This window comes from Nicotiana tabacum, chromosome 16 (assembly GCF_000715075.1).
Source record: "Nicotiana tabacum cultivar K326 chromosome 16, ASM71507v2, whole genome shotgun sequence".
Taxonomy (NCBI): domain Eukaryota; kingdom Viridiplantae; phylum Streptophyta; class Magnoliopsida; order Solanales; family Solanaceae; genus Nicotiana; species Nicotiana tabacum.
Window position 1 is genome coordinate 151477311 of NC_134095.1, and position 18806 is coordinate 151496116.

The following is an 18806-nucleotide window of genomic DNA, read 5'->3' on the forward strand; positions in this document are numbered from 1 at the left end:
ATGGTAATCATGGCCTTCCCTACGGGTTCTTGCTTACGCGAGTGTTTAAATTCTTTGAGGTGCCACTGGGGCCAGGCAAGGTGGGGACTAAGAAGCAGACTTTCTCACAAACAACATTGGAAAAATGCGAGTGAATAGAAAAGAATGAGGGGCTAGGAAGTACATCAACCATCTCACAGCTTATTAATGCTCAAAACAGTGCAGCTGAGGAGATTCGTCGGTTGAAGGCTAGGAATACTATCCTGGAAGGTCAGCAAGCCCAAGGGGTTCTGGCGTCAAATGATGAAGTAGCTCGTTTGACAAAAGAAAATGCTGATCTCAAGGTGCAAGTAGAGAACCTGAAAGCAGAACTTCTCAATGAGCAAAAGTCAGCCAATACCCGAATAGACCTTGTTCTCCAAACACTTGTTGCAGCTTCCGAGCCCTCAACTCCTAGTGCCCCCTAAGTACCCCTTCAGTGAAATGTTCTTTTAAGTTTTTTTTTGTTTAGCAGATGTTTTGTTTTTTTTTTTTTTGATGTGGTTGGGATGAAACAATACTTCTCCCGTCCTAACAGTCCAATGTTGCCTTTACTTTTTTAAGCCAAGGCATATTAAAGTTTATTAATATCAAATCTATCCTCTTTTATCATCTCATTGCTTAAATTCTATGTTTCTTTGCTCTATCATGTTGTGTGCACATATGTGGCATGAGTTAGCTCGGGTAGATTTTTTTTCTGCTATTTATCTGATTGTGTCTTTTAATGATGCTAAAAGGGGGAATAAAGTCAGGGGGAACACATATATGTGTCATAAGTTCCCGTTGCTTTATCTGGATAAGTATGATCAAACAGGAAGGAAGGCATAAAGTTAGGGGGAACTTATTCTTTATCTGGTTCATCTTGCTCTAAATAACAACGTTATCTGTTTAAGTTTGTCATCATCAAAAAGGGGAAAATTGATAGGTTTTTCAATGTCTTTGACTTATGTTTTAATGATCTAACAAACTTTGTTAAGAACCAGATAGGGAACCTAACATACTTGGGCTGGACTACAAGTTAATAGATTTCAGATCAAATGTGAACTAGGTTTAGGGGATAGAAAACCAAACAAGGACCTGATACCCTTGTTGTTCCCTCATAGCAGTACGAGGTCAATGGGACATAGCTGGAAGACGTGACTGCCTACACTGTTTTTGTCTGCACTGCACTACTTCCAGTGCCCACTTATTCCTTGACCAACTAAAGTGCTTACATCATTTCAAGTGATGTCATCAAGGTTTATCAACAATGAGTTTATATCAAAACATCACTTGAACAATTCTATTTCTCATTCAAGCCTTTTGCAAAACAGAGAAATCAATTCTCACGAGCTTGAAGAACAAAGTTAAACGCTACTACGGACCAGTTCCTAAAGTTCGTATTTTGTTGTCCTTAGTTGAGTTGTAACTTTGAGATTATTCTTATTGTATCTCCTAAACTGCTTAGCCAGAAGCATTAATTAGGAATCCTCTTGTAAAATCCGTAAACTCTCTGAGTTTATATTGTGACTAGTTTAAGTCATAAGTTAAGGCCTTTGTCACTAGAGAATGACAAAGTGGCTTGTGGTGAGAGTATCACAAGTTAGTCAAAGTCTTTGTAACTAGAGAGTCACAAAGTGGCTTGTGGTGAGAGTACCATAAGTTAGTTGAGTTAAATCCTTTGTAATAGAGTTATTACAAAGTGGCTTGTAATAGGTTTTTACAAGTTAGTAAAGTTGAAAGCCTACAGGTGTAGGTCGTGGTTTTTATTCCCTTGAGTTGGGATTTTTCCACGTAAAAATCATGTGTCTCACTTACTTACAGTTTTACTAGCATTCTCAGCATAACCTCATAGAGGACCAGGTACTCTACTGTTTGGTGGACTCATACAAACTAATAATAACTAAGTCGGCGCCCACTATCCACATCTCGTACCGGACGAGCATCAGCAACCGTCGATGCCTTTGGAGGGTCAGCAAAATGCCCATCCTAGTCTTGTGAGGTAAAGGTCATGCCTGCAATCGACAATGGAGATGATGGGGTCACCTGCAAAGTCCCTGGAGTAAGCCCCAGACTAAACGATGGGATATCACTAAGATCAGGGTGGTCACCCAGGCCCAAACCTAATATACAATTTGGACGTAAAATTTAAGGTATATTTTTATGATGTATGTTATAATAAAGAGAGTATTTAACTATGTTTTCACCTGCAGCAGCGGCATAAATCCTGCAATGTCTTGCTGGGTGCCCATGCATGCCCGGCACATCTGCCGGTACAAGTAACCAAGAACAGCAGTACCCCAGCTATATTGACATAAATCATCTAGCCGCTCAAGATGATGAAGAAATCTCAAGCTGACTAGGTTTTCTGAAGTGTTCGGGAATACCTCCAAACATAAGTAGCAGCAGTGACCTCTTGTACTGATTAATATGAAGATCTGGTGTATCATGAGTAATGTCATCATGCATGGCCTCCAAATGCAGCCGTATGGGCATCAATGCAAGACGACTAGCCCCAACCAATGCACCCTCATCCTCTGGCCAGAAACCGGTGAGCCGCTGCAACGTCTCCCGATAATGATCTCAAGTATAATCTCTCATGGCTTGCGGCAAAGCAACAGGAAGTCCATCAACCGGCAGCCCATACAGAACCTCCACGTCCTACAACATGATAGTGGCCTCGCCAATGGGCAAATTGAATGTGTGCATCTCTAGTCTCCACTGCTCTATCAAAGCAATGATCAGCGACCAATTCAGCTGCAGCCGGCCGATATTAATGATCCTATAACCCGTATCTTGCAAGTGTCTGACTATATGGGGATGGAGCTGGCGGTCCGTAAAAAAATCCCACATATCATCTACTCTACTAGAACGTAAAGCCTGGGCCAATAACTGCCCCTCTCATATGTAGGAAGACATATGCTCGGCCAGTAGCTGTAGTAGCTCTAGGGAGGCAGGTCCGGGATGCAAAGGCGCAACCTCCATGACAACTACTGTAAATTGAACAAAATTAATTACATTATTCTTCTTTTCCATTACTTAAATATATTGCAATACCTTAAATATTAAATTTTATTCGATATTTTTACTATATTGTTAATTAGGTTGATACATTTTTAATATTATAATTTTATATTTTATATGTATGTTAGTTTTATTATTTTATATATCTTTTAGTTATCAACCTATTTTTTACTATACAAGATTTATTATTAAATATTCATATTTTGGTTCCGGACACAATATTTGAGGCCCAGTAGCACCAATGTATCATGAATTCTTATGTTCATGATGAGAAATGTTTTTCGATTTTCACTCAACATGTCTGTTATTTCATATGTTAGTTTATTATTGTATATAGTGTATATGTTAGTTTTATTATTTTATATGTTAGTTTTATTATTTGTTTGTTTGTTACTGACTTATTTTTTACTATACAAAAATTAAATAATTAATTTTCATAACTACACAAGATTTAATTATTAAATATTTATATTTTGATTCTGGACACAATATTTGAGGCCCAGTAGCACACATTCAATTGGAGATAGTTTGTGTTTGAACTACCAGCTTTTTGACGTATTTTTGGGAATAAGAGATATTAAATGATTAATTTCTATAACTACAAGGATACTACCTAAAGGGCACTACGTTTTACTACGCTAAAAGGTCACTACATTATAAATACGAGTACTACATTAGGCTACAAGATACCACTACAGGGAGCTAAAGTAACAATTTATCTAGTTTACTAATCTTTTAGCAAATAAATAATCTATATCAGATAAAAATAATAAATCAATTTAATCACAAAACAATCACGAAATTACATATACCACAGTAAAAAGTAACTAATTAATATTTTTTTTAAGAACTAATAACAATTTCTCTATTTTACGATTTTTTTAGCACACTAATACTATAGTCCGGATAAAAAATGATAAATTAGTTAAATCGAAAAACAATCACAAAATAACAAAGAGAAAAACAACTAGGATGCATTTTTTATATAAGTTTTAACAAAAACTAAGTTGGAATACCTTGATTTAAGGTTTTTAGAAAGTCGAAGATTTTGTGATTTGGAGCCGAAACAAGCAACAATATCCGAGATAACGCCTTAGCTAGCACGTGGGAATGAGAATCTTTATTTTTTGTGGGACGGGTAAGCTCCACTCAAGTTTTTTTGGATTAAAAATGGAGGGGGACCGCTGAATTTTTTAATTTGAGGGGGGGGGGGCAATGATTCTGTTTTGGGGAAGGAAGAAGACGGGTCTATATTATATATATAGCGTCTTTTGTTAAGACATTATATCTATAACGTCTTAACAAAAGACGCTATAGTTTCCCGCTTAAATTAATTTAAATTAAAAAGACGATATACTTAACTGGGCAAACAGCCGCTAAGGTATAGCGTCTTTTAAAAAGACGTTATATATATTTTGGTCACTATATTTTTTTCCACATATTTTTGTTCTTTGAGTCCAAAAGAACCACATTGTAGTTCCGGACTCCAACTGAGAATATCCATATTTTCAGCCAATTAGCTCTTAGTATACCCAAGTACTTCTCAAAGTCCCTTCAACAAAGCTCAAAGAAAGTGTCGGAATTGAACCAACAATCTAATAAAGGTTTTGAACCTCCTTAACCACTGAGCTCTTGGGTTATGTCAAGGAGATTAATCAAAACGTAATATATACCGGCAAAATATAGATTTTCCTTTATAAGTACAATGTAATTTTTCGACGAAGGGGTTCGGGATCCCCTTCCGCCCCTGCCAGCAGTCCCAAATTCATAGTTTTATATTTGAGAAATGGACAATCAAATATTTCGTCCATTTCAATTTGTTTGAAGTTTGAACCTTTTCGGTCAAAATAACTATTTTTTGTGTGAATGCGGAAGATTCTTTAAGTTTTCGAAATAAAATTTATATATTTTGAAACTAAGCTAGCGTTTGGAATAGATCTGGTTGAAAATGAAAACATGAGTTTTTTGAAAATGAGATGAAAAATAGTTTTTGAAAGTTGAAATTATGTTTGGTCATGAATTTTATTTGAAAAGAATTTGAAGTTTTGTGAGTAGAAAACTCCAAAAACTAGAGTTTGTTTTGGAATTTGAAGATTTCGTTTTCAAAATCTGCCAAAAAATAGTTAAAATCTATAACCAAACAGATATTTGTAAACAAAATTTGAAAATAAGCTTCCAAAGTTTATGGCCAAATTGGAGCTACATAAAAAGTACCGTAAGTCACAATATTTAATAATTCAAAATATTTAAAAACTATTTGCAAAATATATGGTGAAAAAAAATCTTGTTTGACTCGTCAAATAGTAATATGTTTATTCTTTTTGAGACGATCAGGAGCAATATCCATAACTTTCAGCCCTTGTTCTTTTGGGGTTTTAGGCCTTCATGGCTTTTTACAATGTTGAATTTAAGAAAATATCTTTTTTATCTCTTACCTGTAAAGGATAGATCTCTCATGTGTAAAAGCAAATCTCCCATATGTAAAAAAAAAAAAAAAAAAAAAGATGGGATCATAAAACTAAATACAAGTTTGTAATGGGTCACAAAACCAATTGACCCGTTATTTTGCGCTTCTGGTTAAAATTAATGTTATATCCTGTTTAATTCTCTCTCTTATTATCAAATAAAAAGCAGAGTCTGTACCAACTAGTGTTCCATTTTTTTTTTCAGTGGACATCAAGTGATGGACAAGGTATAAAGACGGATCCAGATTTTGAACTTAACAAATTTGAAAGAGGCCAAATCAGAAAAGGTGTTTAGACAATCCTCACACTCTGCTATAATGTTCATTGTTTACACAAGTAATAAAAAAGGAGTTGCTGTTAAACTAATCCATGTTTATTAAGTACAAATAGCTCTATAAAATAACAATATCAACTGTCCTTTTATGCATGTGCATGTATTGTATAGAGCTTAGTGTTTGACCAATTTAAAAAGTGATAATCAAGTTAAACTACTTTAAAAACAAGGTTGAGTACAAGTTTTAGCAGATATGAAAGCTTGACTTTGGGAATTACATCATAGTCAACTTATCATTAGTTAAGTAATAATCAAGTTAAACTTTTTTAAAACAAGTTGAAAACAAGTTTTAGCAGATTCTAATAGCTTGACTTTGGGAATTACATCATAGTCAAAAGAAGAAATACAGTTGGTCATTTATGCATCTGTAAGTTACAATATGACCGGTCTGCAATTGCCTCTAAGAACATCATTTATTTCATGCTAAGGAGCGCATTACTCAAATAGTCATATAACTATCCGAAATTACCTACTAAAGTCATCTTTCTTTCATTTATAACAGAAAGTCACTTTACCACTAGTAAGGTCACTCAACTAAATTTCTCAAACTTTTGATTACCAAATACCTATTTTACCCTCTAAATTACTTGTCTTCTTTTTATTTTTTTAACTTTTTAATATTATAAAATACCTATTTTGTTTTCTTGAGCCGAGGGTCTTTCGGAAACAACCTCTCTACTTCTTCGGGGTAGGGGTAAGGTCTGCGTACACACTACCCTCCCCAGATCCCACTAGTGGGATTTTACTTAGTTGTTGTTGTTAATATATTATGAACTTACCTAGAATAAAAATAGGTAAAGTTAAGTGACTTTTCAATTACAAACGAAAGAAAGATGACGACTTTACTTGATAATTTCAGATAGTTGAGCGACCGTTTAAGTAATGGACTCCGTGCTAAGCTGTGTAGCTTGCTAGCCTCCTCTACATATTCTCAAGTGTTCAGGGACAAAAACACCACCAAATTTGTTATGATTTTGCATTCGCATATGGATTCAGCATTGTTCTCCTCCTATCACTCAGTAACTAGTAAATTTTCCCTTCTATTCTTCATTACAAGTTTTCTGTGTATTTCTGTGGCATTGTGTCATGGCAATGACACAGACCAACAAGCACTACTTGCATTCAGGAGAGCAATAAAGGATCCTTTTGGATATATGAAACCATGGAATGTATCCACACACTTTTGCCAGTGGCCTGGTGTCACTTGTGGACGTAAACACATGAGAGTCCTTCAACTAAACCTCGCGAACCAAAATCTAGATGGTCCCTTGTCACCCTTTATTGGCAACATGAGTTTTCTCAGGTCTCTATACCTGTCAAACAATAGCTTCCGTGGTGAAATCCCCTCGGAGATAGGTCGTTTGAGAAGGCTACAACGATTGAATCTTGGTAACAATTCATTTCATGGTGATATTCCCTCAAATTTATCAAGGTGCTCAAATCTTGTATCTCTTCTCCTTGGAGGTAACAAGTTAGTCGGAAGTCTTCCTCCGGAGCTAGGCTCATTGTCCAAACTCGAATACTTGTTACTCACTCGAAACAACTTGACAGGTGAAATCCCTTATTCTTTTGGAAACCTAACTTCATTGAGAGGATTCTATGCACCATTGAATAATCTTCATGGGAAAATCCCTGACTCACTCGGGCAGCTGAAGAACTTAAACAGTTTAGGATTAGCTGCAAATAATTTGATTGGTACTATTCCTTATGCAATCTTCAACATCTCTTCCATGACAACATTTGATGTTGGAATAAACCAAATTCAAGGTACTCTTCCTTCAAGTTTGGGAATCACCCTCCCCAATCTTGAACTATTTATAATTGGTGGGAACAACATTTCTGGATCAATACCATCTTCATTGTCCAATTCATCAAAGTTAGTGTATTTTCTTGCGGGAGGTAATCAACTTACAGGAAGTGTACCAAGTCTTGAAAACCTGAATGAACTTCAACAGTTAACCATTCCAGGGAATTATCTTGGAACTGGAGAACCAGATGATTTAAGTTTCATGTCCTCTCTGACGAACGCATCTAGTTTCAGAATTTTGGAGATGCAGTTCAATAGTTTTGGAGGAATTTTTCCTGTATCCTTCCAAAATCTCTCAACTGAGCTTCAGGTTGTGCAATTGTCATACAACAAAATACGTGGTAACATACCGGCTGAGATTGGAAATTTCATCAACTTGGAAGAATTTCAGGTGAGGGAAAACTTACTCACTGGTACTATTCCTACCAGTTTTGGGAAGGTTAAGATAATGCAGATTTTGGATTTGTCTCAGAATAGATTTTCTGGGAATATTCCATCATCTCTAGGAAATCTGAGTGCAGTAACCATCCTTCTTTTTCACGATAATGATCTTACGGGTGAGATACCAGCAAGTTTAGGAAATTGCAATAATTTGATTGAAATATATGTTGCTCAAAATAACCTGTTAGGACAAATACCTAAGGAACTTTTTGCTCTCTCTTCCTTAGTTGCTGTAGATATTTCTGAGAACCATCTAGATGGTTTCATTCCTCTCGAAGCTGGACACATGAGAAATCTCGAATATCTCAATGTTTCCGAGAACAATTTGACTGGCAAAATCCCAAGTACCATTGGTAGCTGTGTGAGACTTGAAGTCTTAGACATGAAAGGAAACTCTTTTCAAGGAATTATTCCACCTTCTTTCAGTTCTTTGAGAGGTCTGCATGTTTTAGACCTTTCTAGGAATAACTTGTCTGGTCAAGTACCAAATTACTTGGAAGATTTTAAGTTTCAACTCCTGAATTTGTCGTTCAATGGTTTCGAAGGAATGTTACCAAATGATGGCATCTTTAAGAATGCAAGTGCAATATCAGTAATTGGAAATCCAAAACTTTGTGGGGGTGTGCCTCACATACATCTTCCAGAGTGTGACATCAAAAGATCAAAAAAATTTGGTTCGAGGTTTATCCTCAAGATTGTAATGTCTATTGTCTTTGGTATACTAGGACTTGCCATTCTAGTCACTTTACTATTTTTTTTCTTGTTCAAGAAACCAAAAAAGGGGCCTGTTTTGAGCTCATTTGGCGAATCACTCATAAATGTATCTTACCAAAGTTTGCTTCAAGCTACTAATGGATTCTCTGAAGACAACTTGATTGGTGCTGGTAGCTATGGATCTGTGTATAAAGGAACTCTTGATGGAGGAATAGTCGTCGCAGTGAAAGTATTAAACCTCTCGCGACATGGAGCTTCCAAAAGCTTTATGGCTGAATGTGAAGTCTTGAGAAACATAAGACATCGGAATTTGGTGAAGGTTCTCACAGCTTGTTCAGGAATCGACTATCAAGGGAATGAATTCAAGGCATTGGTTTACGAGTTTATGGCTAATGGCAGCCTCGAAGACTGGTTGCATCCGAGTCCAAGTGAAGATGCAAATCGGGAAGAATCGAAAAGGTTGAATATTCTTCAAAGGCTCAACATTGCTATTGATGTTGCTTCTGCAATCGATTATCTTCATCACCACTGTGAGACTCCGATAATTCACTGTGATCTCAAGCCAAGCAACATTCTTCTAGACGATAGATTGATTGGTCATATTGGTGATTTTGGTTTGGCAAAGTTCCTTCAACCAACTGCACAAAATTCTTCTGTTTCAGAAGGAAGCTCTAGTCTTGTTAGAGGAACTATTGGTTACACTGCCCCAGGTAACTGTTTCTCTCATTCATTTTTTTTTTTCTCTACAATAAGAAACTTATCGCGAACTGTTTACTTTTATAAAATCAAATCCTACTAAGTTATGTTCCTATTAAGAAACTAAAGTTCCTTATTTTGTTTTGTGAATTGTAGAATATGGGATGGGCAGCGAGCTATCGACTTGTGGTGATGTGTACAGCTTCGGAATCCTCTTGCTTGAAATGTTCATAGGAAAAAGGCCTACAGATGGAATGTTTAGGGATGGTTTAGACCTGCCCAGTTTTGCTAAGTATGCTTTGCTTAATGGAGCTACAAAAGTCATAGAACCATCCCTTATCTTTGGAAGTAATGAAGACAATGGAGGTGAAAACACAAGAATGTACCAGAGTGAGGAGTGTCTGGTTTCTATACTTCAAGTTGGGGTTGCTTGTTCTGCATATTCTGGAGCTGAAAGAATGAACATCACTGAAACTGTTTCCAAATTGTACTCTATCAGAGATGCTGTCATGTGACCAGGAGGTCACGGGTTCGAGCCGTGGAAACAGCCTCTTGCAGAAATGCAGGATAAGGCTGCGTACAATAGACCCTAGTGGTCCAGCCCTTCCCCGGACACCGTGCATAGCAGGAGCTTAGTGCACCGGGCTGCCCCTACTCTATCAGAGATGCTCTTCTGAAATCAGAAAAAAATTCAGGAGCATGCTGAAAACATCTTCTTTTCTTTTCTAGTTATAAGTTAACTGTGTCTTTGTTGTTTTTACCAATGAGTATAATAAGTTTCTTCGTCGGTACTTAGGCTATTCATCACCTGATTACATGATGTTAGAACTAAAGAATATCTTGTAATAAGTATAAGCAGAATCAAAATCAGATTGTATAAAGACAAGAAGGAAACTTTTATTGAAGCTGAGACTTCACAAGGTGGAAAATTGTTTTGGTTCTCATTACAATTTTCAAAAAGGAATAATAATCTACAAGCAGTGGAAAAAATTTAAGCAACTATTTAGCAGTACTGTTATTTCATATTTCATTTCCACTGGTTTGCAACAATGTCAGCAAGATCAACCACCCTCTGTGAGTAACCCCATTCATTGTCATACCAAGCAATAACCTTAACCATGTCATCTCCCATGACCATAGTAAGTGAAGCATCAACAGTTGATGACACATCACTGCACCGGAAGTCGACTGACACGAGTGGTTCATCGCAGACATCGAGAATGCCTTTGAGCTCCTTGTCAGCAGCCTCCCTAAATGCAGCATTCACTTCCTCAGCAAATGTCTTCTTGGAGACTTGGACGACAAGGTCAACGACCGAGACGTTAGGGGTTGGCACACGGAGGGCAATGCCATTGAGCTTCCCCTTAAGGCTTGGGAGGACAAGGGCCACGGCCTTAGCAGCACCAGTTGAGGTTGGAACGATGTTGAGGGCTGCAGCTCGTGCACGTCTAAGGTCCCTGTGGCTCGCATCAAGAAGCCTTTGGTCACCGGTGTAAGAGTGAGTAGTTGTCATGGTTCCCTTGATAATGCCTAGGAAAAATATTTTGTTTATGAGTTTAAGTTATATGCACTGACAGTAAAGAACAGTTATGCTCGTGTATAACTAGATAAAGATGTATTACCGAATTTTTGGTCAAGAACCTTGACAAAAGGAGCAAGGCAGTTGGTGGTGCAAGAGGCATTGCTGATGATAGGTTCATCAGGGTTGTAGAGATCAGCATTGACACCAACAACATATGTGGGGATGTCACCTTTTCCGGGAGCGGTGATGAGCACCTTCTTGGCTCCAGCCTGAATGTGTTTTCCGGCGCCTTCTCTGTCGACAAACACTCCGGTACCTTCTATCACCAAGTCAATCCCAAGATCTCTGAACAAATTACACAAACATTTTGAACAATAGTAGTTGTTAGAGGTTGAAGGGGAACCTTGGCGTAACTGGTAAAGTTTCTGGCATGTGACCAGGAGGTCACGGCCAGTTCAAGCCGTGGAAATAGCCTCTTGCAAAAATGCGGGGTAAGGCTGCGTATAGACCCTTGTGGTCCAGCCTTTCCCTGGCCCCGCGCATAACGGGAACTTAGTGCACCGGGCTGCCCTTTAGTAGCTGTTAGAGGTTGACTAGATATCACAAGCTAGTATTATACTAGACAGTACATGAGCTAACTTAAGCATGTTATCATGATTCATTACTAGCTACTCACTGTTGGACATTGTTAAAACTTATAACTACTGTTTCATATTTTTGTTTTTTGTTCTCAGCATAATGACAATCACTTGCAATGCTCGTCCAAGTTGTGCTTGGACCACAGATATTGCACTAATCACACTAAGAACAAATGGATTGCTATTTTGTGATAATTCAAATTTTTGTACGCTGAAAGTATAATGAATTTTTTACACTATCCATACTTAAAAACCAATTATAGATGACAACAAATAGTAAGGTAAATTTTTTTAACTCGAGAAAAGAGGATAACTAACTTACTATAGCCGGTTAAGTTACGGTTAAGATATAAATTTCCTTACACTATACATGAATGTCTACAACTTAAATCCTTTCGTTATATGTTAGCATGAAAGAACTTACCCCCAGGGGAGGTTGACGGGGTTGCGATCGGAGACGACTTGGATGACTTTTCCGTCGACGGAGATGCCGTCAGTGCCGACGGGCTTGACATCAGCATCAAAGATGCCAAGGGTGGAGTCATATTTAAGAAGGTGAGAGGCTTGCTTGACACCACCAGTGTCATTGATGGCAATGACATCAAGGGGAGAGTCTTTCCTACCATGCCAACACCTCAAGAAATTCCTCCCAATTCTTCCAAATCCATTGATTGCCACTTTCAACTTGGCCTCCACTACTCCCCTCTTGCTGTTCCCTCCTCCAATCTACATTTTATAAATCCAATTTCATGTAATTATCACAAGAAATCTTGTTATACAACAACAAATCTAGTGTATTTTCACAAGTGGGGTTTGGGGAGGGTAGTGTTTACGCATACTTTACCCCTGCCTTTAAAAGGCAGAGAGGTTGTTTCCGGAAGACCCACGGCTCATGAAAAATAAAACGAGGGGGCAATGACAAGCCAATATATTGTTATACAATGACCAAAATTGTGGAAGTATAATTTAGATGTTATACAATGTTATCATTAATTTATGTGGTTCAAATTCTTTTTAAGAGTAGTGTTGATCTTCCTTCAAACTTATGCAATTACCAATTTGCATCAAGATCCAGTGAGGAGCTATTTTTCTTGTTCTATTTCTAACTCTCTTTGCTAGCATTAGAGCACAAGAATTGCACTTACTTTTAGAAGACTAACAGTTAGAGGCTTAAAGTCTCTGACTTTTTCCTTTTAACCAAACACATCAAATCTTCCTATACTAAAAACGACATAAAGTATACTCGATGAAAAAGTGAATCAACATCCAACATAAAAAAGGAAGCATAGACTACAACAAGAACACAGCGGGAGTCTTGATCACAATAGACATGAAGGATTTAAGTAATATACGAACTGCCTCTTGCAAAAAATGCAGGGTAAGACTGCGTACGATAGACCCTTGTGGTCCGGCCCTTTCCCCGACCCCATGCATAGCGGGAGCTTAGTGCACCGGGCTGTCCTTTTACACTGTGTTACCCTATCAGTATAGTTTAACCCGTGATAGCAGATTAGTTACCGTACTTGTCAAGTTACCAGTTAATGCTTGAACAAGTTACTAGACTCAAACTCAATCATTCAAAGATAAAAATACAATAATAGTACTCACAACAGAGGTTTGAAAGGCAACAACAGAGAGCAAGTCATCGTTAGTTTTCCTTCCGAATGGAATAGCTGATGAGGTGCGCAGCCCTGAGAATTCAGAGAATCCTTTGTTGCTGACCTGCATTCCCATCAATACAACAAACAAGAATTCAACAAATTAAAGTGTTCATCCATCAAGTTAATGACAAGAAAAAAGGACAACATTAATTATAGAGTGAGTGAAAGAAGGACCTGAAGAGAAGAGTTGGCTACTGAGAGAGCAGCCGAAGCCATTGTTCTTTTTAGAAATGCAGCAGAAGAATGTGGTATTTGGTGTGAAAGTTAAAGAAATATGGAAGGTATAAGGGGATGAGTAGGACAAAATGGATGGAGGGAAGAAAATGGATGAGATTATGGATGATAACTAGATAGATAGCCTCTCACTCATTGTATGGCTGTGGTTGCCTACTTGCATGTTCTTTTCCTTACGTGCTACACCTTTTGTTTTTTCAAGTTTCCAGAATCTATTGGTCCGACTAATCTAGATGTGTATATTTTTCTCACTTTTTTAGTAAATGAGTTTAACTTCTTGAGCCGAGGTCTATTAGAAATAACTTCTCTATATTTTCAAAGTAGTGATAAGGTACGCATTATCCTCCCCAGATCTCACTTGTAAGATTACAATGTATTTGTTGTTGTTGTAATGAGTTTAGCTTCTAAACACCAAAAGTGTAAACAACTTTACACAATCACTTAAAAGATGCAGTTAGTAACTGCCTATAACAAGTGAAATTAGTAACATGAAAAATAAGGCAAATAACCTACTAGGACAAGGCAAATTATATTGATAGTGTCAAAGTTCTTGTCACTGTACATAAATTAAAACCTTAATTTATTCAAGGTAGTCTCTATTTTTAGAAATTAGTATTATTATACTTCTGGTTTATATTAGCTAATATGCTAAATCATGTGAAGAGACCTTTTAATTCGGTTTTGAATGTCTATGAGAACAAATTTTAGAGTGACGTCGAACATTAAGAACTCTGACTTTCTAAAATAAAACTTGGAGATTTGAGAAACAATGTCAAAAAATTCAAGATTTTATTTTTATTTTTTTTCGAAATATTAATTATACATAAAGAAATTTTGATATGTCGTATGAAATCTAATTTCAGAAATATTATAATTTCCCTTCACACCAAACATACCCCTAATCTTTTTTCTATAAGTTTAATTTGTGCGTTATTAAATGGTAATTCACATTTATAGTTTTATGTGATCAATAAAAATTCTTTTTCTTTTGTTGCCAAAGAGTTATTTTTTGTTATTTTACGTGCAATTTCTTTTCTTATTTTTCTTCTGTTAAATTTAAAGGTCCATATAAATTGGTCAGGTCACAGTTATTGCTATCCATAAGAAATTGCCACCTTGTCACTGAGACTCCCTGCCATTGGACAGCCAATGACTAGATATCCTTTGTCCATATCTGTTTTATTGGTTTTCCGTATGGTGTCTGGTGCACGCGTTGGAGCCAGATTATATTCGAATTCGGACCGCATAAGACCCCATTCATAATACCGAAAAAATTTTCATACGCACGGTTCGAACCCGAGACCTCTGATTAAGGGAATAATAGCCTCATTCGTTGCACACTTCCTTTGGTGGTTTTGTCCATATCTATCTTAATTACCTCATCAAAAGAATGTATTTCTTCACCTTTGGTCCCAATGATATTTTTTAAGGACTTCAAAAGGAACAATGTTAAAAAATTGAAAGAAACATCAATCCTATTGCACAAATTGAGAGTGAAATTTGTGGCTTCAAAAAGTTTTCTTTTATGTGATATCTACCCATATCCTTTGGATTTAAAATAATGTTACTACCATTTTTTCAATAATTTGTTAAATCTTTTTCTACTGCAGACGATGGGACAAATTAAATTATTCTTTCCTCTCTTTTCTCCACCTTGCTTCCGGAGTTTACTCGGAAATCTTAATTCTATGGTAAAAAATGTTGTATAAATAATTAACAATACAAAAAATAATGTGTAATTGTCACACCTCCTTTTTCCGCGCCCGCGGGGGCGCAGGGGAGTTTTTTCCAATTAAAGGACAATCGAAACGGGATTGGTTTATTTATTTCAGAGTCGCCACTTGGGAGATTTAGGGTGTCCCAAGTCACCAATTTTAATCCCGAATCGAGGAGAAGAATGACTTTATATTACAGTCTGCGTACCAGAAATCCGGATAAGGAATTCTGTTAACCCGGGAGAAGGTGTTAGGCATTCCCGAGTTCCGTGGTTCTAGCACGGTCGCTCAACTGTTATATTTGGCTTATTTATCTGATTTTAAATACAATATGAACTTATGTGCAAATTTTATCTTTCAACCGCTTTTATCATTTACAGTTATTTTTATCAAGAATTGCAACGTTATAAAAATGTATCTCGAACCACGTTACAATCAATGTACCCGTGGTTGTCGACACACTTTGACTCCGTTGAGATTTGGATTTGGGTCACATCAATGTGCACCCGAGTTTAAGGAAATTAAATTATTAAAGGCGCGCCTAAAGCGACTAGCGTATTTATTTTGGGAAGGCCACGAAATTCACTAAGCGGCCCTCCTGAATTCTAAGTAATTTAAAACAAGTATTTACTGAGGGCCCCGCAATTTGTATTTTTTATTCGGCGAGGCTCATCTCATTCTTATTTTTTAAAGGAATTTGCAACGTCATGGAAATGCATCTCGGGCCACGCCACAATCAATGCGCCCGTGACTAGAGACATATTTCGACTCCGTTGAGATTTGGATTTGGGTCACATAAATGTGCACCCGAGTTTAGGGAGATAACATTATTAAAGGCGCGCCTAAAGCAACTAGCGCATTATTATTTTTGGGTAGGGCCGTGAAATTTGCTAAACGACCCATCCCGGAATCTAAGTATTTAATACATATATTTTGTGAGGGCCCCGCAATTTGTCCCTTTTATTTGGCGAGGCTCGTCTCATTTTATTTTTTATTATTATTATTTATTATTTATTTTTTTTATATTTTAAAGGGATGCCATTTTTACGCTTTTAACCATACTAAACCTTACAGCTTCTTTACAACTAAAATCTCATAACTTGTTAGAAGTTTAATAAAAAGAGTTTTAGCGAATGAGTATTTCGGGAGTAGTAATAACATGTACTAATAATAAATTTTTTTTTTTGAATGAACTAAGCGAAGGAAAGGACGAACAAATTAACGGCAAACTTGTGTCATAGAACAACTAGTCAAACTTAATTAAATGACATCAAATAAACAAGAATCACATAACGCAAAATGAGCAAAAATGTATACGATGAAAACATAAGCAGAAAATTATCATACCAATTTCTATATTGTATTTTTTGAACTTTTGACATAACATTTCCTTATTTAATGCTTGAGGTTTACTAACCCTTGAACCTCGGCAAACTTAGGACGACAAACACGATTCCGACGGAACTCAAACCGGACCTCTCTGAACGAAGAACAACGACGGAACCTCGGACAGCACCTCGACTTGCCGGACCACGACGAACCAAAGACGACCTCGACGGAAATAGAAAGCTCGGACCCACAACTGTCAACAACCAAGGATTGTTTGGTTGCTGCGGAGGGAACTGGGCTATCGACGGGGGACAACCAATGGTGACGAGATGGAGGGAACTGGGCTAAGATGGTCGATGGTCTGTTTGGTGGAGGACAGCGACAACGGGGGGGGAGCTGGTTGCTGGTTGGACGATGCAGCAGGTCGGAGATGGGTCACGATGGGAATGTTAAGACGCGCAACGAACAGCTGCTCAGAAACGCAGCCGCAGCTGCTTGGCACGCAGCAACAGCTGCTCGTCGGACTGAAAATGGGGAAGCTGCTACGGTCGGGACTGTCCGGTGGTGGTTTCGGGGTGGAACGAGGGTGGTCGTTTGAGAGGCTTGGTGGCCGACGGACTGGTGTTTGGTTGGTGGTCATGAGCAGTTGACGGAGTTGGAGGGAACGGGTGGTGTTGGGTGGTTTTGACGATGGTGGGGAACTGGTGGTTGACGGCGCCTGGTGGTGGCGTTCTTGCCGTGAAGGAGTAGGGTTTCTTAGGTTTTTTTTCTTTTTTCAATGGAGGAAGAAGAAGAAAGAACAGTATTCTCCTTTCAAATTTTCAAAGTCCTCTTCGTTGGTCCGTGTTTTTGTAATACAATGCCCATGAAAATGAGCCCCACGCGTGATGGGGTTCGAGGCATATGTCCCCCGCGCGTGGTGGGGTTCCCCACGTGTCCTGGACACGGTTTATTATGGGCTAGGTCCGAAAATTAGGCCTAAAATCGGGTAGTTTGAACCCGAATATTATTCTTTTGCCCGAACCCGAAAAATAGGAACACGTTGCTTAACTAGTCCTATGTAAGCAAAATAACTACCAAAAATAATACTAGTATTTAAACAAAACTATATCTTTTTAAATATTTTTCAAGATTTAAAATAGCTACAAAATATTAATAAAACTATTTGTAATTTTCGTTTTTAAGATAAAATATGAAGTAATTTTTTTTTGTATTTTTCAAAGTTAAAATGACTATAGAATATTAATAAAACTTATATTTTTTGTAATTTTCGTTCTTTAATAAAGACAAAAATATGAAGTAATATTTTTTGTATTTTTCAAAATTATAATGACTGCAAACATTAATAGAACTATATTTTTTTGTAATTTTCGAATTTATATAAAGTACCAAAATAAAGTACAATTTTTTTGTATTTTTCAAGTTTATGAGAAATACATAAACTAAAATTATATATATATTTTTTGTGATTTTTCTTTTTGCAACGAAATAAAGTAAAATAGTTAAAATATTCACGCTAAAAATGTGAAAATTCTCGGGGAGAGTCAAAAATCACGTGCTTACAGTAATAATTAATCTCTTTATACGTTCGGCATTTAATACTGTAATAGTATCCTAGTCAAAGAGCTAATAATATTCTGGAACATGCCATAACCAAGGGATGGCCCCTCGTAAAAATTGCACGGAGCGCCCTATTTGGTCGTCCTCATTTAACATATACTCATTTTTTAAAAAACTTTTAACTTGTACCCAATTCTTAAATAACTTCAGCCCACTTTGTCTTCCTTCTTCTCCTCCTTCATTTTCTTCTTCTTCTGAAATAAATAGCTGAAACATGCAAACAAGCAAATTGAAAGAAAGGAACTCCATCTCATTACAGCTAGATGTCAACAAGGAGTTATCTCTGATCAGATACCATATTACTCTATAAAACTTTAGTAAAGTTATCTAAACAAAATCAAAGTACAGAATATTGTGGAAAAAGATTGGGTAGCCAGCACGATCATTATACAATTTCTGTGTAAAATATAGCGCTTATTTTCTAGTTAATATTGTTTAGTCGTTGACGTGAAAACAACGAAACAGAGAAATAATGCACTTGATTTACAAATAGTTAATTGCATTGTCAGTACATCAATTGAAAGAAATGGTTGAATGCTAATAGCTGGTGAAGGCTTCATCAATTGGATCAATGGAGAGGAGCAAATCCAACGGCTTCATATAAGAGTT

The 18806-nt window shown here is 37.0% G+C and overlaps 2 protein-coding genes across 2 annotated transcripts; one reads left to right on the plus strand and one right to left on the minus strand.

Moving 5' to 3' along the window:
- Positions 1 to 6871: 6871 nt before the first annotated feature.
- LOC107780146 (uncharacterized) lies at positions 6872 to 10141 on the plus strand. Its single transcript, XM_075232450.1, has 2 exons — positions 6872 to 9492; positions 9635 to 10141. Exons 1-2 carry the CDS (start codon positions 6975 to 6977, stop codon positions 9991 to 9993), a joined length of 2877 nt encoding a protein of 958 aa, XP_075088551.1. The 5' UTR covers positions 6872 to 6974; the 3' UTR covers positions 9994 to 10141.
- A 215-nt stretch (positions 10142 to 10356) lies between these two features.
- LOC107780142 (glyceraldehyde-3-phosphate dehydrogenase A, chloroplastic) lies at positions 10357 to 13616 on the minus strand. The gene is made up of 5 exons (NM_001425820.1): positions 13474 to 13616; positions 13247 to 13360; positions 12063 to 12364; positions 11101 to 11345; positions 10357 to 11008 (listed from the first exon to the last, which is right to left on the minus strand). The coding sequence occupies exons 1-5, from the start codon at positions 13513 to 13515 to the stop codon at positions 10506 to 10508; spliced, it is 1206 nt and encodes a 401-aa protein (NP_001412749.1). The 5' UTR covers positions 13516 to 13616; the 3' UTR covers positions 10357 to 10505.
- Positions 13617 to 18806: the final 5190 nt, after the last annotated feature.

What these genes read in the sequence shown, in the direction of transcription:
- LOC107780142 (NM_001425820.1), bottom strand. Translation starts at nt 13,515, where the DNA reads ATGGCTTCGGCTGCTCTCTCAGTAGCCAACTCTTCTCTTCAG. An exon ending in TAGCCAACTCTTCTCTTCAG is followed by an intron (nt 13,361 to 13,473) that starts GTCCTTCTTTCA and finishes ATGGGAATGCAG; the next exon opens with GTCAGCAACAAAGGATTCTC. An exon ending in CCCGTCAACCTCCCCTGGGG is followed by an intron (nt 11,346 to 12,062) that starts GTAAGTTCTTTC and finishes TAATTTGTTCAG; the next exon opens with AGATCTTGGGATTGACTTGG.
- LOC107780146 (XM_075232450.1), top strand. Translation starts at nt 6,975, where the DNA reads ATGAAACCATGGAATGTATCCACACACTTTTGCCAGTGGCCTGGTGTC. An exon ending in TATTGGTTACACTGCCCCAG is followed by an intron (nt 9,493 to 9,634) that starts GTAACTGTTTCT and finishes TGTGAATTGTAG; the next exon opens with AATATGGGATGGGCAGCGAG.